This window comes from Stenella coeruleoalba, assembly GCF_951394435.1.
Source record: "Stenella coeruleoalba genome assembly, chromosome: 19".
Classification (NCBI taxonomy): Eukaryota; Metazoa; Chordata; class Mammalia; order Artiodactyla; family Delphinidae; genus Stenella; species Stenella coeruleoalba.
The window spans coordinates 11,887,935-11,910,011 of record NC_137165.1 but is presented as its reverse complement, the minus strand read 5'-3'; the positions used below and the strand labels follow the sequence as shown (position 1 = coordinate 11,910,011).

Genomic DNA, 22,077 nt, shown 5'->3' with positions numbered 1-22,077 from the left:
ACAACTGCTGAGCCTGTGCTCTAGAGCCTGTGAGCCACAACTACTGAGACCATGTGCTGCAACTACTGAAGCCTGCGTGCCTAGGGCCTGTGCTCTGCAACAAGAGAAGCCACAGCAATGAGAAGCCCGCACCGCAACGAAGAGTAGCCCCTGCTCTCCACAACTAGAGAAAGCCTGTGCACAGCAATGAAGACCCAACCCAGCCAAAAATAAATAAATAAATTTAAAAAAAAAAAGGAACTACAAATGTGTTATTAAGGTTTCCACTTTAAATGTACAATTTTACCTCATTTTATTTATATGGAAATATTACAGAAAATGCAAATATCAATATTTGAAAAATACATTCCATTACACGGACTCCAAAGAAACAATGCTGCTAAGCGCCATGGTCCTATATGATGCTCTCGCCCCACACTGAGCACCACCCGGAATGGCTTGGAAGCCAAGGTGATCAACCCAAATGTGTGCCTGCAGTTTTGGCCCAGCCCTCCCCCTTGGTATAGCACACAGGTATGTCATGGTAACAGCCAACTCCACACATGTGCCAAAAAAGGACATTAAGTCATTAAGCTGAACAGGCTGCCAACTCAAGACTCCCTAGCTACAGAAAACCGATGTTGTCGGTTGTAACAGGTTAATATATTACTTATGCCACACAAAAAAGTAACAGTACAGGCAATGATCTTCCAAAGAAAATCTTTAAGGCATCTATGATGACTTCTGGAAATTTAATAAGTGTTTAGTCAAATAATCAGCTCTTCACTAAATTACTTCCACAAAATGAGAATGTGGCTTCCAAACGCTTTAGAAAGTTATTTGTCCTCAGCTTCCTCCTCTCCCCAGAGGGGCTGGGGAGCTTTGGTGCTTCAGATTAGGAGGGGCTGGTCTTGCCAGCCCCATGCCCAGTTCTCCTGGGCCTGGGCCCGAGGGAAGCAGTCCCAGGTCCTGGAAGAAAGCTTGTTTCAGGAGCTCTCTCTCAGTCTCAACCTGCAAGCTCCACGCGGGGCTGTCATGGAAGCGTTACATTTACTTGCTCATGCTACTGTCACCTGGGGAGTTAGTTTGCCTTTCAGATCTAAGCATTACATAGTTCAATAGGGGTTTTTCTCCAGATTAAAAAGAAACCTAGATGGAGATCAAGGTTTTCCCCTGTCCCAAGGCTTTTCCTCCACTTCATGCCTACAGATAAGATTAGCACAATACCGTTCAATACAACAAGTGGGAGACATGAACCGGGAGTGGTGGTGAACCCACAAGCACGCTGAGTTCCATGCAGGGACCCCATTCAGGGAGAGGAGAGAGGAAAGCTGAACAGGGCGGTCACAAATAACTCAGGGCTCTGAGGTAGAGGACTAGTGGTCACGTGGACCCCACTCCTGGAGAGAATATGGCAGGTGAACTGAACAATCTAATCCAGCCTCGACTAAGTTGGTAACTAGGGTTGACAATGCACAGGCAACAAACTCCAAACAGAACACATATTCTAATACATCATTCAGTGAGACACCACTAAAAGATAACTGAAAGTTAATAAGTCCTAAGTGTAGGCACTTAAGTTTGTGGGAAATTCCTGTGTTCGAGGATCATAGCAAGTTAGTTTTAGCCATTCCATTTATATATATAGCACATGGTTTGTACCTTCATCTTTAAAAAAAAAAAAGAAAGGACTGTAAAGAACACACTGTATCATAAATCTGGTGATGAGCATGAGGCAGTTAAAAAGCTAATTCAGCGTAAAATGTTGACTGATTCAGCAAATTATATTTCAATAAAGTTTATTCTTCCTGCTCTACTCAGTCACAGTTGGCAACTTTCTGAATGAATAAAATTGAGTTTTTTCTATTAGTATGTAAGCTATGGATTAAAATGTAACAAGAACAGCCAGGCAGTTCTAGAGTCAAGTCTGACGGCCTGGAGAGCACAAAGGGGACTGAGAGCACGTCAAGTCCCCCCAGGTCAGCCACCACTCAAGGATCCTGAGACACAGCCCTGCAAGCATCGGCACGGCAGGGAGAGCCTAAGACTGTGGAAAGGTGCTTTTTCTAGATCTACAAGATCTACCTGAAGCCAATGCAGAACTCACAAAATGTTCCCCCAACTTGTGGCAGCTAAGTACCATTGCTATCCCTGGACTCTGTGAAGAAAAAGAAGCTTGACTCAACAATTTCAAACATGATTTCAAGATTCTTAAGTGAAATTAGAGTGTTATTGAAATTGGTATAGTAGGGCAGGGGCAGGACAATCAATCTCATCCCTGATTGAATTTCCGTCCTGCTCTCTCTACCATGAACGTTAAAAGAACAGGTATAAAAGTACCGACTACCTCAATTCATATCTGAAGCATAATTATCTTACTTTCCAATTAAAGAATCAAGCCACCTAACTAAGGCCTACTTCCTCAGGCCCTGTTCAGGCAACAGAAAATGGAAACTGACCACATGCTTCACGTGGTCAGGTGTTTGCCAAGACTAGCTGTTTTCCTATAAAAATTCTATATGAAATATGTCACAGACTTTTGGGGACAGGAGAACTCGTCTAATTAATTTTTTCTTTGAAACATTGTGCACAAGCTCATATTAACATAGAAAGCATATATATCTTATAAATCCACAGAAATGTTAAAAAAAAAAACGTAGCACTCTGGTTTATCAGCTCATTTTACACACATATTTAGGCAGTAGGATGTATATATCTACAGCAACATGGAGGACACACCATTATCCAAACAAAACAACAGGCTGCTGCAAAAAAAAAAATATTTAGTCCCTTTTACACATATATTCATACTTCATTAATACAAAAAAATGTAGTGGTTAAATGTCTGAAAAAAACAGTATGTATGATTGAGATTGTTAATCTCTGAGTATAGCTGTACAACACATATTGTTCATCTCAGAGTTTTGTTTTGTTTTGTTTTTAAAGCAGTGGTAGAAGTTTCTCTTTAAATGTGCATTTTTTAAAAAAACTGGCCAAACCTTCAAAAGAAAAGAAGTTTAACACTTCAGGATTAATGCAGTACTAGCAGCGACTAAGGCCTGGTAGGCTCTGGGGGCCTCATTCAGCACACGAGCGAGCCTTCCAAGATGGGGTCACACACACTTGGCCAGGGCCTTTGGCTGTTGGCTCTTATGGGGCAAGGACCTGGGACCTGGGACGGACAGCACTCACAACATAACTGCAAAGGTTTCAGCAAGAAGCACTCGTGTCAAGGAGATGGGACCTGCCAGCCTGAGGCTGGAGAGTCCCCTTCCCCTCACTTGGCCCGTGTCACTCTCCTGCTCCACATGACACTCGCAGGAGTTTTCCCTTTAAGACTTAGTGTGAGCTGAGGTCCAGTCAAAGTCGATCATTAGAATCACTGATGCATGGATGCGTGAGGGTATTTTTGAATATGGATTTTTAAATTGGAATCACCAATAATGCAGCTATATAAAAAGTGCAGCACAATAAAAGTGCATTTTCTCCACCACTGCCTAGTGGCAGGTGACTGAGGACTCCATAGACAGGACACAGTAAGATGAGAGAACAAGACGGCTGCTAGGAGGTGTCAAGCTGCCACACCGCAATCCTGACACCCGAGTAGCATGAATACTGGTAAAGCTTTCAGTTGTTAAGGCCACAATTTTTCAGCTCTCATCTTTGAACCCTGCTTAGAAATATTTCACCTTTTTTAAAGGGGTAGTTCACTAAAAATACAGCTTAGCTTTTCCCAAAAAAAAAAAAAAGAGAGAGCGAGATTTCAGGGCAAGAGGATCCTATTACCTTTATGAAAACACTGTGCAGAAAAGTCCACAGCCACTTACCCTAGAGTAAAGCCAGCTCTTGTCGTGCAGCCAGATGCCAGCTTCCTACGGTTAGGCTCTGCCTAGGAAGTCCACCCAGTCAGGAAGACTTCATGAATGCTCTGAGATGGACACTAAGCTACTGGAAGGGAAAACGGTTTTCAAAGCATCCTTGTACATTGCTAGCAGAATGGGGTCTAATTCCTATCACATTTACCACTTAGGCTAAAAGACCTGGTCCAATTAGTGAGACGTCTAGTGACCTTGATCATAGTCTGATAAACTGACAATCACACAGAATTATTTGAGATGGGATCTGTCACACCACGGTCCTTAATTGCTCCAGTCTATTGCCGCAAGAACACAACTGCCAGCTCCTGCTCTGGGGGGTGGGGGGTGGGGGGATCAGGCTGGTGAGCAGAGCAGCTGCTGGGGATGCAACCGAGGATGTGGCCTGGACCTTCCCGGGGGCTCACTAAGAGACCCCACCCAAAGTCAGTACATCAAAGCAAATGTTGCAAACTCGCACAGGCTTGTTCAGATCAAACTTTATAATAGGAATCTCCTTGGTCGAGCATTTATGGCAAAGAAGACGTCCGCAGTGACGACTGTGGGAAGCAAAGAAAGGAAGTGTGAGAGGGGTTCTCGAGAGCAGACTGCCGCCCGGCACGCGAGCACAGCACGGCAGTGCCCCATCGGACAAGCAAGCCCACGCCTGGCACTCTGAGGCCAGCTCTGCCCCTCACCAGCCAAATCATACCAACGCATGTATAATTTATAGTCCATGACAACAAAATTCTAGCCAATAATTACGTTAAAGTGATCCTGGAGAAGCCTCTTTAAAGCTCAAGAAAGGCTCAGCAAGAGCCAAAGAAGCGTCTCCCTGTAATGGGAACAGCTCCTCAGTTCTCAGGACAGTGGCCTGTGCTCAGGCTGGGAAGCACACGTCCTGGGAGCGCAGTGATCAACTCAGCTTCACTGCAAGCAGGAAGCCTGGCTAAGACGACAGGAGGCCTGACAGGCCACCTAGCACTGTGAACCCCAGCATTCAGCAGGAAAGCCATCAGTCTGAGTGCCCGCTGGCCTCTGTACATCACTAGAAGTGTGCAGGGTCCCGTCACCTCATTGCTCCGTGTGGTCAAGTGTTGCCCAGGAGAGTACAGGGCCCTGGCAAGTTCATAGTTTACCATGGGAAAAGGCAGCAGCAATGGTATAGCAGAAATCCCCTTATTCCTCTGGCAAGTGATTGGTGGGGGGTGGGCGGGGACAGTCTTACCAGTGATGTTTTCGAGTTGTGACTCCAAACTTGGCAGTACACTCATAGCAATTGGAGCCGTCACACCACGGAGGCTCCTTGGACAGCATATCTGCAACACAGCACAAGACTAGTTCCTGTCAGATACCGACTGTGCCCAGCCAGACCTGGGGCTCAGAAGTAGCCGGGAAATGGCCCAGTAAATAAAGCAACACGTCGCAGAGGGACGTGAAGGATAAGAAAGCAACATACAGGCACGCTTCCTTTTATTGCGCTTTGCAGATATCGTACTTTTTACAAATTGAAGGTTTGTGGCAACCCTGCATTGAGCAAGTCTAGCAGTGCCATTTTTCCAAGAGCATTTTCTTACTTCATGTCTCTGTCACACTTTGGTAATTCTCAAAAATTTCAAACTTTTTCATTATTATTATATTTGTTATGATGATCTGTGATCAGTGATCTTTGATGTTACTATTTTATTTTGGCATTTTTTAACAATGAAGTATTTTTCAATTGAGGTATATACATTGATTTTTGGACAGTGCCACTGCATACGCAATAAACTACAGTACAATGTAAATAGAACTTTTATATGCGCTGGGAAGCCAAAAAAATTTGTGTGACTTAGTTTATTGCAATATTCACTTTATTGTGGTGGTCGGGAACTGACCGAGGTCTGTCTATATTCTAAGTAGGTCAGGGAAAGTGGCACACAGGAAAATATGGAGAACCAGTGTCTGCCAGGCAGACGGGGGTAGGAAGGAAACAGTCTTAAGGCAGTGAAACAGCACAGTGTCTGTGGGGGAAACACATGCAGTCAGGGATGGTATGGCAGGGAGAGGGCAGACCAACAGCTGGAAAGACTGGCAGGGGCCCCATGGTAAGGGGAACAGGGATGGAGGGACCAGACAAGAGCAATGAAGGGGGCAGAATCCGTCAGGTCTGGTGACTGAACACAAGTCGGGGGTGAGAGGGAGGCAGGGAGCAGGAAGGAGACAAAGGTGATTCCCAGGTTTCTGGACAGAGTCACTGAGTCTGAGGTGGGACCACTGGCAGGGAAGAGACATCAGAGAGAAGCAGAGCAGCAGAGGAGTTCAGTTTTGAGTCTGTGGAAGCTGTGGGGCATTCGGTTGGAAGTTACCAGTGTAGGTGACAGCAGCAACCACTAGCATTTCTCTAACCACATGCCGGCACTGCTTTGAGTGCTCCATGCACAGAAGGAGACCGAGCTCACGGGGAGGAATCAATCGTCACCAAGCACCTTCCACATGCCAGCACTGCAGATGGTGTGGGCTCCTGATCTGAGCTCCTAAAAGGTTGACCAAGAGCACGGCAGAGAGTAGACTAGCTATAGCAACACCGCACTTTGGTGCTGGCTCTGCTACAAACCAGCTTTGTGACCTTGGGCAAGTCACCTACATCAAGATCACACAGCTACTAAGTATGTCTGAGCTCGTTTCTCTGCACATACCATGGGGCTAAGAACCCCGTTCCACCTGCACTGTGGGTGATGACAGCACAGTGGCACTTGAGACATTCTGAGTCTTTCTGCTACTTCAATGGGGACAAGTAAAGACTTGCAATATGACATTCATCAAGCGTGAAGCTCTCCTCGCCACAAAAGGAACACAGAGGAGGAAGTCAGTGGGGCTGAACCAGAAGGCAATTCTGAAGGACGCAGAGAAGTGGCATCAGCTGAAGGACAAAGGGTGTGCAGACACGCAGTCGGGAACCGTGGGAAGGGGGAATGCCTGGAGCTGTCAGGTTTCTGGTGGGATCTGGGGAAATGGGAAACTGACGGGAGCCCCAAAGCGGGACACCCAATAAACCAGATTTCCAAAAGTGACCCTCCCACTGCTGCTCAAAGGCCCTGCATGGCATTCACAAAGGCCTAAACCATATGGTGCCTGGAAAACTGCTGGTTCAGATCGTGAAGCAAGTCATTATGAGATTTCAAGGTCACCAATACATCCAGATAATCAACACCGTCACTGTGCCTGCACTGGAAGAGCAGAAAGTGGGCCACTCACCTAAGAGTCTAAACAGCAGCTGCTTGGTGGCAACCTGGTAGTTGAAGATGTTGACCCCTTGGTTGTTGTTCACCCCCAGGCGAGCACCCGAGCGGACGACGGCACGGCACAAGTTGGCGTTCCCTTTCATGTATGCCAAGAGCAGCACTGGAAACAAAACCACAGGCAGGGCTACTTCCCACCGCTGAGGGCAGGACAGAACCCTGGCAGGACACGTGTTGGCAAAGTCCCCACTGACACACAAGGGCCTTGGGGCTCTCGTGACAGCTCCGCAGAGGATCTGCAGCATCTTGCAGCCAAGGACCCGGCCACGAGCCAGGGGGTCCAGAGCAGCTCCAGCTCCAGAGACACACTCCTGCCCATTCAGAGCTCTGGCCACAAGAGCACTGAGGAGGGGTCACACACTGAAGGGAAAATATACCATTGTTTCAGCTGCCTTCCTCTGGCATAAAACACTGGGGGGTGGGGGACAAAGCTCTTTTCACACGATGTACCTAACTCTGAAGACTCGTGAGGTGTGTACACACGGAGAAAACAATAGATTAGTGCGGTAAACCTGCGCCAGAAAGTTCTTCTACCCCGTGGAGCCTCTCTCCTGTGCAGGAGCAGGCCTGGTGGGCGCCCGGGCTCTGGCCAGGCCACCCTGCTGGCCCTCCCTACTGGGGCAGGAAGCACCTGCCTGCCTGTTCACCTGCTCCTGGACAACAGTGCTCACTGCAGTAGGCTCTGGGTCCAGCAGCTCACGCCCAGGGCTGACTCCTCTGAAACTCAGGCTCACCACTGCTGGCTTAAAAAACATGTTCATGAATCAAGGCCGAGAACTGATGACAAAATATTTGGTCCCATGCTAAGGTCTGGGACACCCTTTGGTGACTGCCTTGCTGCCAAAGGCCATGAGGTTCTGTCTGGCAATGATGGCAAATGAATGGGAATACAGCAGCAGCAAAGAGCTCAGAGAGCCCTGGGCTAGGGAGAAAGAGATTTGGGTTTCATCTTTGTTTCCTTACTTGAAAAATGGGGACACATTATACGCACTGCTTACCTTATAAGGTTGTTGCGAGTATTCAACAAGAAAACGAATGCAAAAGTCCATCAAAAACACTATGAAAGCTACACAAATTAACACAGTGATTGTGGGTGGCTAGAGCACTACCATGACAGAGGCCTGTTTACTAAACCCCTCAATTAGACATCAGCCCTCATCTGTATATAACATGCCACTTTTTCAAAACACATAAATACGCACTGTAGCACATTTCCTCCTTCTGAAGCACCTGTGAGGTGGCTGTATTTCCTCTCTCTCTCGGGATCTGGAAGCTTGGGTAGGGATCTAGTTGACTGGATACGAGGTAGATGAGGGCAATAAAAACAGGTGGGCAGGCCTGTCTGGACGTGGATATGGCTTTGGAGCACTAGCCCCACTTCAGATGTGCTTGTGCCTAAAGTCAGACACTGCCAAATTCCAAGTCAGGAATCGGTGACAGGTTCTCACAGAGCCCAGCCCACTGGGCTGAATGTCCTTAAGTAACGGCATGGGTGTCTTGTTTTTCAGCATGGGCTCTTATTTTTTCTAGGAAGCAAGGAACACCAGTGAGACAGGACAGACAAAAATCTTATTACATACCTGTGTTTCCTTCTGCATCTGGTTTATCCAGAGGATACTCAGGCATGCACTCTAAGAAGAGATCAAAGATGGCTGCTGCGTTCTCCTTGCCATATTGTCCCAAAATGTGCAGTGGCGACTGGCCTCTGATAAAACAAGTTGGAAAAGTTAGGGATCTATCTGCCACAGCCATCATGCACAAGAGAAATGGGGTTTTCAGAACTCTGTGATGCTGGATAAATCTAAAGGACACAATAATCATAAAAGTTTTCCTAAAAAGTATTTTCAGAAAGAAGAATTCCAGGGTACTAAAGGCTGGTCAAGGGCCCTAGTGGACAGTTCTGCAGCATGCCCCTGGGGCTAATACAAGGTGCCCGTGACCACCAGCTCGGAGGGGCAGGCCAGGGGACGTGGAGCTCTGGCCTCTGCTCTGAACCACACACACTCACCGTAGATTAAAGGCTTCAGCATCCACAGTGCACTCTGTCAGGAGGACCCGGATGTTGTTGAGCCGGCCATGCATGACAGCGAGATGAAGAGCTGAGGAGGAAACTCTCTTACAGTGCAAGCCCAGAAGCACAGAGAGAAAATCTCGACTCCTCCTCACCCTCACAAACCTCCCTCTAAATGGGACTCGGCCAGAGCAGCCACTGTCCACTCACAGAACCATCCTTTCCATGCTTCACCATCCCCAAGAATGAGTCCTAAATGCAACCTAAGATTCACTTTTTGCCTCTGCCGTTATCCAAAGATGAGATTCAATGGTTTCACAAGAAGCCATTTAGGCCTCCAGAGTTACCACTCACATCAGGAGGTTGCTCAGGCCCTGGTCAGGAGCAGGGTGCATGCCTGGCTCAGAGCATTTCCTGTCACAGCACTGCCCCTGTAAGAGCCAACCTCTGGGAAGGGGAGCAGACCCAAGGAGGCAGTGCCCCTCCAACCCTAGAAGGGAGGGACTGCTCGAGGCACTCAGCACTGCACACGGGGAATGACTGGAAGTTACCATTATTTCCATTCTCATCCACAGCAGCAAAGTCCACTCCATTCTCCAAGAGGACTGAGCAAATGGTGGGCAGGTCCTGCTGGGCAGCAAGATGGAGGGCGGTCTGGCGGTGCTTGGTTAATTCATTCACTTTGGCTCCTGCAAGAAGCTGTTGAAGTTGATTACATGATCAGCCGTTCTACCACAACCAACCAAGGTCCTGTGTAAGGGACCAAGCCTGCCTATCTCCTGGCATCCACAGAGTCTGCCCTGCTGGCAAAGCTGGGAGCAAACTCCTGGTGAGGCACAGGCCAGCAAAACCTATCCCAAGGGCAAACTGGCAATTATCAAAATGTTTAAAAAGCCATTCCCTAGGACAGAGAAATTCTAAGACTTCAGTATATTAAACTACACAGGACTGCAGTGCACTATATAAGGATGTCCACTGCGTGTAACAGTAAAACCAGACTGCAGAAAAGATTTAGTTACAGAAATTATAATACATACAAACAATAGCACTGGGAGCCACTAAGATGTTAAAAATTTATGGCTTAACATGAAAGGATATCTATGCTATAGTAAGTTTAAAAAAAAGGCAAGTTAGGCCTCTCTTGCTTTCTGAGATGGCCCGAACTCTGTCTGTGGAGTGTGTTTCTCTCTAAATAAATCCACTACTTACCTATCAAAAAAACAAAACATAAAAATAAAAAAATAGGGCTTCCCTGGTGGCGCAGTGGTTGAGAGTACGCCTGCTGATGCAGGTGACACGGGTTCGTGCCCCGGTCCAGGAAGATCCCACGTGCCGCACAGCGGCTGGGCCCGTGAGCCATGGCCGCTGAGCCTGCGCGTCCGGAGCCTGTGCTCCGCAACGGGAGAGGCCATAACAGTGAGAGGCCCGTGCTTACCATAAATAAATAAATAAATAAATAATAAATAAATAAAATTTAAATTTAAAAAGGCACGTTAGAAGACAGGAAGATAGTGTGATTCCATTTGGTGAGACAGAGATAAGAGAACTATATATACACACACAAACATACACAAACTGTGAAGGTGTTTAAAAGCACACACGCCAAACTCAGGGAAGAGTCAGGAGTGAAAGGGAGTTACTAACTGCTTTATACCCTTACATGCTTTAAGGGATATAAATAAATCCACAATAAAAATGTACTTTTTAAAATTAGTTTTTTAAAAGAAAGAAAGTAACACAAAGAATTACAGAATCAAAGGCAGGAAGGTCCTTTAAATAGTGTCTTATATATTCATTTAGTATCTGAAGTTCATTCATCATCCACTTCCTAATAAAGTTTCAAAGACAGCTGCTGTTAACAGAACAGAACCTCTACTTTGCAGTCAAAGCCCAGTTTGCCTCTCCTGAGGTCTGCAGCCATCTTTGGTTCCTTTGTCTGTGTGCGCAGGCACTCTGCCTCTGGGAAAATCTAGGCAGTGATCAGCTTCTCTGGTTCTGACCCTGACTTCCAAGTCCCAGCCCCCCAGACCTCTGGGTGCCTGGTCAAATCACTCATAGGTCCAAATAGGACATGCCATAGAGGGGTATTCATGGTCGTGAGTGCTGTGCTAGGGTCATCGCTAACCCTAACCTTTCTCAGTGGAGAAAGGCACTGTTTCAGTGTGAATAGGTTCCAACATTAAGCTATACCGATTCATAGACAAAGGACTACATGGCCATTGTTTGGAAGATCAGCTGTTTCTAGGGACTCCAATCACCTGCAAGATCAAGGCTTAGTAAAACAGAGGCATGACCTTGAGGAAGGGGCCCTGACCCTCAAAACACCTAGGTTCCTAGGGTGGCAGGCAGACTGACACACACGGGGCGCAACTCCCTATTCACGTCTGCCTCCTTCACTGCTCCCCACATCCAGTCTGCACCCGGCATCTGTCAGACCCACCTCCTCATCACTGTCCAGTCCATCCTTCCCTGTGGTTGCCTCCCCTAGGCCTCTTCTCTGCTGACACTGCCCCCACACCCTCACACCCCACCCCCAAGGCAGATGCTCTCTCAGCTCCAACACATGTCAAGTCATAAAGATTTTCCTAAAAAGAATTCTTCAAAAACAAAAATGGCAGGGCACCAAAGGCTGGGCAAGTGCTCGAGCGGTCAGTTCCGATGGGAGGCAGCAGCAAGTGGCAGCTCTGTAAGCCAGCCAGGTGACGTGGAGGCCTGGTCTTGGCTCTGGACCACGCTCTCAGCTCAAACACTCTACTACTGAAAGGATGAAGGCCGCTCACAGTTCTTGGTTTGAAATATGAGACCCCATGACCTGGCTTCTATCTCTCTCTCCAACCACATCTCCTTCTACTCTCTGCTCAAATTTCAACCAAACTTTGCCACTTGAAAAACCACATGCATTTTCCAGTCTCCACATCTTTGCTCAGACCCTTCCCCTGCCTGGGTGGCATTAAGTTGTCCTGGAAAAGACAGGCTTTGGGGTCAAAGAGAAATGGCCAAATTCCCAGCTATACTCCTAACTAGTTGATTTTCCTTCCTTCCTTCCTTCCTCCCTCCCTCCCTCCCTCCCTTCCTTCCTTCCTTTGGTCCTTCCTCCCTCCCTCCCTCCCTCCCTCCCTCCCTCCCTCCCTTCCTCCCTCCGTCCTTCCCTCCCTCCCCTCCCTTCTTTCTTTCTTATTTATCTATCTATCTATCTATCCATTCATTCATCCATTGCTGCATGTAGGCTTTCTCTAGTTGTGGCAAGTGGGGGCTTCTCATTGCAGTGGCTGCTCTTGTTGCGGAGCACGGGCTCTAGGTGCGTGGGCTTCAGTAACTGTAGCACGCGGGCTTCAGTAGTTGTGGCTCGCAGGCTCTAGAGCACAGGCTCAGTAGTTGTGACACACGGGCTTAGTTGCTCCGCAGCATGTGGGATCTTCCCGGACCAGGGATCGAACCCATGTCCCCCTGCAATGGCAGGCGGATTCTTGACCACTGCGCCACCGGGGAAGTCCACTGATATTCTTGAGGGAAGAAAATTCTTTGAGATTAAATTTTCTCCTTTGTAAAATGTAAAACATTTCCTACATCCCTCTGAGTAGTTTTGAGAATTAAGATGCAGTAAGCTCCCTGACATCAGTACTGGTGATAGTTTTTTAGATCTGACACCAAAAGCAAATGCAACAAAAGCAAAAATAAAAAACTGGGACTACAAACTAAAAAGCTTCTGCACAGCAAAGGAGAAACAATCCAATTAAAAATGGGCAAAGGATCTGAATACATATTTTTCCACAGAAGACATACAGATAGCCAACAGGTACATGAAAAGATGCTCTACATTACTAATCATCAGGGAAATGTAAATCAAAACCACAATGAGAGGGACTTCCCTGGTGGTCCAGTGGGTAAGACTCCGAGCTCCCAACGCGGGGTGCCCGGGTTCGATCCCTGGTCTGGGAACTAGATCCCGCATGCATGCTGCAACCAAAAAAAAAAAAAAAGATCCCACACGCCACAAGGAAGATCCCACATGCGGCAGCTAAGACCCAACGCAGCCAAAATAAACAAATAAATAAATAATAAACAAACATTTTTTAAAAGCCCATGAGATATCACCTCACACCTGTTAGAATGGTTATTATGAGTAACAAGTGTTGGCAAGGATGTGGAGAAAAGGGAAGCCTCGTGCATTGCTGGTGGGAATGTAAACTGGTGTAGCCACTAAGGAAAAAAGTATGAAGGTTCCTCAAAAAATTCAACATACATCTACCATACGATCTAATAATTCCACTTCTGGGCATTTTTCCAAAATAAACCCCCACTAATTCAAAAAGATACATGCACCCATGTTTAATTGCAGCATTATTTTCAGCAGCCAAGATATGGAAGCAACCTAAGTATCTGTGACGGAGGGATGGATAAAGAGCTGTGTTATGTATATACAATGAACACTATTCAGCCGTAAAAAGGAATGGAATCTTTTGCAGCAACATGGCTGGACCTTGAGGGCATTATGCTAAGTGAAATAAGTCAGAAAGAGAAAGACAAATACCGTATGACCTCACATGTGGAGTTTACAAAACAGACAACAAAAAACCCCCAAGCTCACAGATTCAGAGAATAGACTAGTGGTTGCCAGAGGCAGGGGTGAGGGCTGGGCAAAATGGGTAAAGGGGGTCAAAAGGCACAAACTTCCAGTTACAAAATAAGTTAAGTCACGGGGGTGTGATGCACAGCATGGTGACTACAGTGAATAAACTGTGGTGTATATCCGAGAGTTGCTAAGAGAGTAAATTTAAAAATCCTCATCACAGGAAAAAAATTTGTTGTAACTACATATGGTGACAGATGTTAACGAGACTGGAGTTGATCATTTTGCAAAATACACAAATACCAAATCAATGTTGTATACCTGAAGCCAACTTAATGTTGTTTGTCAATTATACCTCCAAAAACGATTTTAAAACTCATGAAAACAAGAGAGTGGGGGGGAAGGGGGGGGGAGGGAGGGGTGAGGAGAGGGAGAGTGTGCGCGCACTCGCTGGAAAGCACCAGCTGAGCGCCTGACACAGAGCCGGCAGTCAACGGAAGTGACCTCCCTTCCCTTGATGCTCCCACCCTGCCACCGCCACCCACACGCCGCCTTCCCTCGTGGCCTCACTCCAGCATCTGTCTGCCCACTGGGCACTCAGGACACACTGCCCACAGACACACCTGCTTTCCTCAGTGTACCGGCTACCTCCCCAAATTCCTGCTGGCCTTTCACAATACCTGGCCAAACACCTGTGATGAGAGTCCGCACACACTCTACAACATGCTTTGTCCACACGTTTCATGCGATAATGTTTCAGCGACACTTACCAAATTGCGGACAATAATCTCTGAGCCTGCTTGGACAGCAAGGTGCAAAGGGGTCAACTTGGAAGCATCCTGGACTCTGGAATTCACGTTAGCCTGGACGCTGATCAGGAAGAGCACACTTTCGATATCAGAGTTCTGAACTGCCACGTGAAGAAAATTCCGGCCCTTGTTATCCACCTAAGGCAACAAGTGGGAACCAAAATATTAGTGGGCTCCCCCTGCAAGAGGGCCTCCTGAGCACCTGCGAGCTGCACTCACCACTGGAAGGGCCACGGTGTAGTCCTCCCTCAGCTCCAGAAGCTCCCTCCCAAGAACCAACACTCAATGTCGCACTACACCCCACGCCCCACACCCACCATAGACCCACACTGCGTTTTATGCGTGTGACCACATGTGCGTGGTCAGAAAAAGGGAGCTAACCCAAGCTGCCCCGGCATCCTCCTGAAGCAGGAGTGGACTTGGAAGGCCAAGAAGGAGACAACCTTGAAGGACAGGGAAAGAAAAGCACCAGAATACTGGGATGCATGGGGAAAGGCAATGGTGGACAGCGGCTTTGGGTGTTTCCTGCTTTGGCTAAAACAAGCACCCAGAATTCCAAAAACCACAGCTGCAACGCCAGCCTGACCCTTGAGCAGCCAAACAAACCTTCAGAAATTTCCAGAAAGTCTCTTCTTTCACTGAGCTACAGGATAATAATACATGTTGGGGGAGGTCGCCAACGGTATGTCATAGACTTTGCACCACTGATGTAAAGCAGACAGAAGCCCACTCACATCAAACCACACAGGACACTACAGCTACCAGAGCTGCCATATCAGTGTGAGGGCTCAGGAGGAAGTGAGGGAGACACACATGCTACACACACACCACATTCCGTCTCTCTCTCTCTCTCACACACACACACACACAGCAACATATCTGCAAAGGACTTCGATCAACAGCACCGGTTTCATGCTAGATGGGGAGGAAATGTGAAATGACTATCTCCATTCATGAATATTTTACCCCATGTGAGCAAGAGTGAGGTCAACACCTACTCGATCAGTCACACTCAGGCAAATGCTGAAGAAAAGGGATGTACGGAAGCCTGAAATACAAAGCAAAAGTCTCCACCCGTGTTAGTACTTTTGTTCAGGTCCCAAGTTTCCAATTTACCTTCATAAATGGCTACTCATAAATCTTGGTGTAAATAGACAAATAAAGTGCTGGATGGAGATTCAAGTGTCTGAGAACTGACTTCACAAACCCATCCCAGCTCCCGCCTTAAATCAGTTGCCTCTGTCCTTTCCCGCCCAGTCTGATGTTGCAGGTCAACAGCTCACCATCCACAATAAGGACAACTGAGCCTGCTAAGCTGAATGCTGACAGCTCCTCTAAAACCCAACATGGCACCAAAAGCTCAAGTTCAATTTAACCCTTTTAAGACATTCATTACTAGGGCAAGTAAACCACCCAGCAAAAGCAAAGAATGCCCTCAGTTGTACAAGCACAGAATTCCTGTCCCTGGGCCCAGCCTCCGCCAGCTCCCTTCCACACATGGCACCAGCAGGTGGCTGGCATGCAGGGCAGCGCAGGCACATTCCATCCAGCACTGACAGGACATCTGAATGGCCAAAACTTAAGGGGAGTACAAATGTCTTTAACGAGAAGAGCCCTGTTTAGTTGGTGACACATGTTTAGTGCTTGGGGCGCCATGGAGAATGTTGGGTGCCGGTCACTCACCTGCTCAGCAGCCCCGGACTCTCGTTTCAGGATGGCCTCGGCTGCCTTGTTGTTCTTGTAGGTCATGGCACAGGCAAAGGGGGTGAGGCCCTGCCTGTCTCGGACATTCAGGTGGATGTCAGGGTGGGAAATCAGCAGCTGAATGATGACGCCGTGTTGGTTGCTGATGGCCACATGGACAGGCGTTCTTCCTTCTGCATCCTGTGGGGACAAGGCACAGATTTCAATGTCCAAGCAAAGATAAAACCCAGGAAAAATACGAAGGGGAATAACCTGTAAACAGAATTCAGTTCTGAGAATCAAAACTGCCACTCTGTATTTGAAATCAGTTTTTCAAGAGGCCAAACACAGAGATGACTGACAGCCACTCCCCGTTACCTCCACGCTCCAGTGACCAGGGGCACAAACACATTTGGTTTAGAAAAGCTGTGATATGGGCTTTCCTGGTGGTGAAGTGGTTGGGAATCCGCCTGCCAATGCAGGACACACAGGTTCGAGCCCTGGTCCGGGAAGATCCCACATGCCGCAGGGCAACTAAGCCCGCGTGCTACAACTACTGAGCCTGCGCTCTAGAGCCCGCGGGCCACAACTACTGAAGCCCACGCACCTAGAGCCCGTGCTCCGCAACAAGAGAAGCCACCACGAGAAGCCCGCGCACTGCAACGAAGAGTAGCCCCCGCTCGCCGCAACTATTTTATAAATAAAATAAATAAATTTATAAAAAAAAAAAAAGCTGCAGTCACCCTCACCTCTAAGTTAAACCACTACTTACCTGGCTGCAGGGCCAGACAAATCTTTTCTGTTTTTGGCCGCACAGTGCGGCACATGGGATCTTAGTTCCCCAACCAGGGATCGAACCCGTCCCCTGTATTAGAAGAACCTTAACCACTGGACAGCCAGGGAAGTCCGCTACACAAATCTTTACAGGCTAGAACGTTGAAAAGCATCAAGGAACGTAACTCAGGGATGCCCTATTGAGCTACTGGAACATTTTCCTAAACACAGTACTCAGCTTGGGATAGGAACAAATTCTCAATGGAAATCTGTAAAAAATGTGGACAGGAGGCAAAGAAAAGTTGATTGAACGAAACTTCCTCACTTTGTAGAAAGGACAAAGGCAAAGAGACGAAAAGTCTTAACCTGAAATCATTAAAACTACTAGACAGGCTACACGACCCAAGAGACAGTCACTTCGTGTGTCCGTCCCTTAGGCCCATTCATGGAAAAGCAGAGGCCCGAGACCAGAGACTCTGCAAGGTCCCTGGCCATAAGAGGTGGTTTCCCTGATTCTGGGGTTACCATCCATCTTCCTGGAAAAGAGATACTCTCCTTACCTGTGCATTTACATTGGCACCAAACTCCAGAAGACACTGTATCGTCTCTTCCAGCCCCCAGGAGGCTGCCAGATGCAAGGGGGTCTGCCCATCTCTGGCCTCTTCCTCTCCTTCTCCATTAGCACCAGGTTGTCTGGGACTATTCACATCGCAGCCACTGAAAGGAAGGGGAAGTAAAAGGAACGCATGCTTCCACCGAGCCTGAAGGCATGCTAACAGGTGTAAAGCAGCAGCCTCATCCAACCCAACAGAAAGGCTGCCACCACCAGGGACTGCAGTCCTTGCTTCTTGGCCTCAAATACGGGTGTGTGTGTCCTGCTCCCACAGATTTTTTTTCTTTTATTTTTGGCCACGCCACGCGTCTTGCAGGATCTTAGTTCCCCGACAAGGGATGGAACCCGGGCCCCTGCACTGGAAGCGCAGAGTCCTAACCACTGGACTGCTAGGGAATTCCCTTGCTTCCCTAGATTCTTTGGCAATTGCCCCTGGGGGCAACCTGGGTATCAGAACGCTTAAAAACTCCCCCAGGGGACCTGCATGCATTTAAAGTTTGAGAATTACTGCTCTAAAGCTTTCCTGAATAACCTCAGCTCCCACACCTCCTGTACTCTGAGGCCGTGGAGGCTGGCATGACTCAGGCACCTTGGTGGAGTCCTGCAGAGGCCATTCGGTCTCCTCCACCCCAGCCTCCCGGTCTCACTGTGTGAACTGGTCTGATGTGACTACAGGGACCTATATGGCTCCCAAAGCAGGAAGCTGGCCTAGCTTTTAGATTCTTTGATCTGGGCACATAAGCCCCTCTCCCTGACTGACTTGATCTGACAGAACAATGACCCTCTCTAGCCTTCATTACAAAGGTCAAGCTAGCTACAGGCAGGTCAAGACTATAGTTGGAGTAAATGAGAAAAGGGCCAGTTTGCGATACGCTGAATAAGATCTGGAGGGATACTCAGGCCTCTCAGACCTGCGAATAAGAAAGCAGGCGGTAGACTCGTCGTTTCCATCAATGGCTCTGTGCAGCAGGGTCTGAAGGCACCCACTAGGTCCTGGGCCCCAGCACGTGGCGTCACAGCCATGTCTGACCTGCAGGAAAACACAGGTCACTCACAAGCACTGCCAAGCAAAGGTAAACACGTTTATTACCATCTGTGAGCCCTACGCACATCATTAGACCCAGTTTTCAGGCGAGACACAGTAGATAGTTAACTGAGATTTAGTTTAATCTGTCCCATTCATTAGTTTTACAAACACTGATTAAAATCTGCTCGGTGCAAGTTTTTGCACTAGGTCCTGCGGGAGGGGTTTGAGAAATAGAAGGAAGATACGTTTGATTAGTGCCCTCTAGAGCTGTGTCCTAGAAGGGACAGAAAACACACACAAATGCCTGCATACACACACACGAGCCCCCCAGTAACACACACCTGTAAACAGCAGGTAATCTCAAGAACAGTTGGGTAAAACCCCCAGGTTTAAAATGCCTTTATGTCACATTTCAGGCCCTTCAGAAAACTAAATGAGCTTCTGGGGCTACCTCCACTTTTGGAGCCTGTCTTCTGAATAAGGGGGACAAACCTGAGATTTGAGAACTTATCACTGTGGTAACAGTGAGGACATCCCACAGCCAGTTAAGCCACCACCGGAGCAGACGCCTGAGGAAATGCCTCAGCTCTCTTGCTTCTTGGTAGTTTTCTTGATAAAGACACCCTACGAAAAGGTGTTGGCCAAGGCTACGTTGAACCCGCAAGCTTCTTTAACATGACCTTTGACTGCTTGTCCTTGACCCAATCTGTTACTTGGTAGATCTCATGCTCCTTATGATTGCTACGGAGGCCCCAAATCCATCTCTGACACAAAATATCCCCATGTGTAAACGGAGCTGAAGTTGAGCTTGTCTCACCAGAGTGGATGCGATGTCCTCCAGATTATCTGCCAGCGCAAGCCACAGTGGGGGGTTCCCCTTCTCATCTGGCACAGACATGTCAGCTCCTCGGGTGCATATGGCATCCACGACAAGGGGAAGCTGATTTCTGATGGCCAGCTGAAGAGCTGTCTCCCCATCCTGAGTCCTGCTGGGACATGGACACCAAAACCAATGTTTGTATCTGGGGCCAAATGGTTAAAGCGTGCCCTTCTGGGCATCCTAGAGGCCAGAGTCCACTGTATCCCTTAAACACACTTCACCCACATTCACTAATATTCTTTCAGAGAAAGTTAACCTGTCAATAGCATCTGTCCCTCCTGTCTTTTTAAAAAATACAGCCAGGCTATCCTATTGCACAGAGAAGATAACTGCCAAACATGCCAGCATGCTGAAATCTTACAGGCATACAGCTGCTTTCAACAGCATCTGAATAGAATGTCACCCCAACTACCCACTTGACAAAACACTTTCACCCACTCAGTCATTCTGGGTCAGGTGACATTGGAGATAAAGATAAATTCCTTTGAAAAAGCAAAAATAATAAAAATTTAACTGTGTATTTTCGCCCCTCAAGCCTTTTGATAGCTCATCTGTTGGAATGTTCTTCATTATAACTGAAAATTCCTACTTTTAAACAATTGATTTTGGACTGTCCTTTTTAATGAGATTTGTGCAATATTGTGCCCTGGTCTCAAAAGGTTCAAATAAGAGCAAAGCACACAATTCTCCTTCTGAGTCTATGATTACATTTAATTACAACACTGCATTGGTACTTTTTCAGTCATTGTTTCTCTCCCTTTAACAGGGAACAAAACTCTTTTCTACAAGCAAGGCTATGAACCGTCCCAACTAAACGTGGCCTGGTGCTGTGGCGGAGTGCTGTTCCAGCCCACCTGACGTTTATGTCCGCCTGGTGCTCCAGGAGAAAGAGCGCGCTCTTGCTGTCCTGCCGCTGCATGGCCATGTGCAGCAAGGTCTGCCCGTCGGACATGGTGTCGTTGATGCAAGCCCCGGAGCCCAGCAGCTGGGCTGCGATCGTGTGCATGCCTGGGAAAGAGACAAGCCCCGATTAACGTGGGCTCAGCTTCTCCCACTTCATCAACCTCTTACTACAACAAACACCCTCTCAACTTTGCAAAGCCAGCAGTTCTCCACTGGATATTACGGGCTGAACCCAAACAGAAAGGCTGTCCTACAACAAATGATTAGCTCCGACCCTTCCACCTCCCTTCCCCTAGCGCCCACTGTCTGGCGTATGTCTGTCTGCAGGCCCTGGCACCACCTTACCAGTCCATAATGCCAGGCCCAGCACAGTTTGGTCTCGGGAATCCTTGAGGCTGAAGTCTGGAATAATTTGCAGGTTGTTGGTGGCATGAAGAGCATTAGCTATATTTTTTAAAAGAAAAAGAACACTTGATTTCACCATCCCATGGATCCCATCTAAAGTATTCAAGAGACTACCAGCTCAATTTCAAACTGACTGACTGATCATTTCTATACAGAGAACTGATAAATCTTGTTGTGGGAAGTGGAAGCCAAGACATTTGATATTTTGGAGCAAAGTTTATGAGGAAAAATGAATGGTTTTAAAGGTTAAAATACTGAATCTTCACAAAAGGAAAACAGAGTCCACTATGGAAACACACATTAATTACTTGATTACTGAAAAGAGGATCAAAACAATGCCCTGGTGACATTTCCCTAACACATAAGTCCTACCATCGTATACCTCCTGTGTGGGCTAAGAAAAAGGCACGGCCTATCTAACACCCCACTTCCTTCCATGAGCTCAGTGCTAAAAGATGCCGGCCTTAACAAGGATGCAGGAAAGAGTAAAACAAATTTCAAGGCAGGAAAGAGAAAAATTGGAAGATGACTTTCTGAGGGAAACGGGCCTCCCTCGTGGCAGGGGCTTCCCTCGGCCCCTCTTTCTGGCTCCTCTCTCATGGTTCACCTGCCAGGGAGGCTCAGAGGTGGGCGAGAGAGCTGACCGGCTCGTGGAAGACCGGCGGCGGCAGAGTTTCCAGAGACAGTGCTCACGCCAAGGCAGAACTCTGCTTGACCCGCACTGAAGTGGCCTGGGGCCACACCCCGAAACACCAGAGGAGCAGCCAGAGACTCTAAACCTTAACCCCGCGGGTGAAGTGAGCAGGCCCCATCCTGAAAACGTACACAGAGAAAAACAGTAGCCAGAGCCAGAATATATGCTTATCTGGTTTGACCGCAAAGGATTTTTGGGGTAAGAAAACTCACCAATAGAAGAAACATCAACTCTGTCATTAACTACTCAAAACCACTGTGCAAAGGTCACGGTGATGGGCAGTAATCCCTAACTACCTACCTTTTTGCTCCAGGATGACAGACACCACATCTGGATGATTATAGGCAATCGCCATGTGCAGTGGTGTCTGCAGGTAGACGCTGCTGTCCGCTGAGCTGGGCAAGGATGCAGGCTGCTTTGGTGAAGGCAGGGCCTCCTCCGTCTGTAGGTTTGGGTTGGCTCCCTGCTGCAGAAGCTCTGCAGTGAGGTTGGCCAGGCCACGCCGACAGGCCGTGTGCAACGGGGTTTCTCCCTGAACAGAAATGAATAGTCCCAGTCAGAGCACTTCAGCCTAGGAGGCCCCTTCACAAAGGG

General features: G+C 47.8%; 1 protein-coding gene across 4 annotated transcripts in view; it reads right to left on the bottom strand.

The window, feature by feature from the left end:
• Nucleotides 1-4,257: 4,257 nt before the first annotated feature.
• ANKFY1 (ankyrin repeat and FYVE domain containing 1) overlaps nt 4,258-22,077 on the bottom strand; it is a 72,473-nt gene continuing 54,653 nt past the window's right edge. For all 4 annotated transcript variants that reach the window (XM_079903949.1, XM_079903950.1, XM_079903952.1 and 1 more), the window contains 14 exons: nt 21,784-22,015; nt 20,730-20,828; nt 20,336-20,489; nt 19,419-19,587; nt 18,486-18,604; nt 17,522-17,678; nt 16,188-16,388; nt 14,466-14,642; nt 9,677-9,824; nt 9,123-9,213; nt 8,695-8,819; nt 7,071-7,217; nt 5,062-5,152; nt 4,258-4,393 (listed from right to left, as the gene is read on the bottom strand). In XM_079903949.1, the coding sequence (XP_079760075.1) occupies nt 4,261-4,393; nt 5,062-5,152; nt 7,071-7,217; nt 8,695-8,819; nt 9,123-9,213; nt 9,677-9,824; nt 14,466-14,642; nt 16,188-16,388; nt 17,522-17,678; nt 18,486-18,604; nt 19,419-19,587; nt 20,336-20,489; nt 20,730-20,828; nt 21,784-22,015 (2,043 nt within the window). In that variant the 3' untranslated portion in view covers nt 4,258-4,260. The remainder of the gene's footprint in view (nt 4,394-5,061; nt 5,153-7,070; nt 7,218-8,694; nt 8,820-9,122; nt 9,214-9,676; nt 9,825-14,465; nt 14,643-16,187; nt 16,389-17,521; nt 17,679-18,485; nt 18,605-19,418; nt 19,588-20,335; nt 20,490-20,729; nt 20,829-21,783; nt 22,016-22,077) is intronic.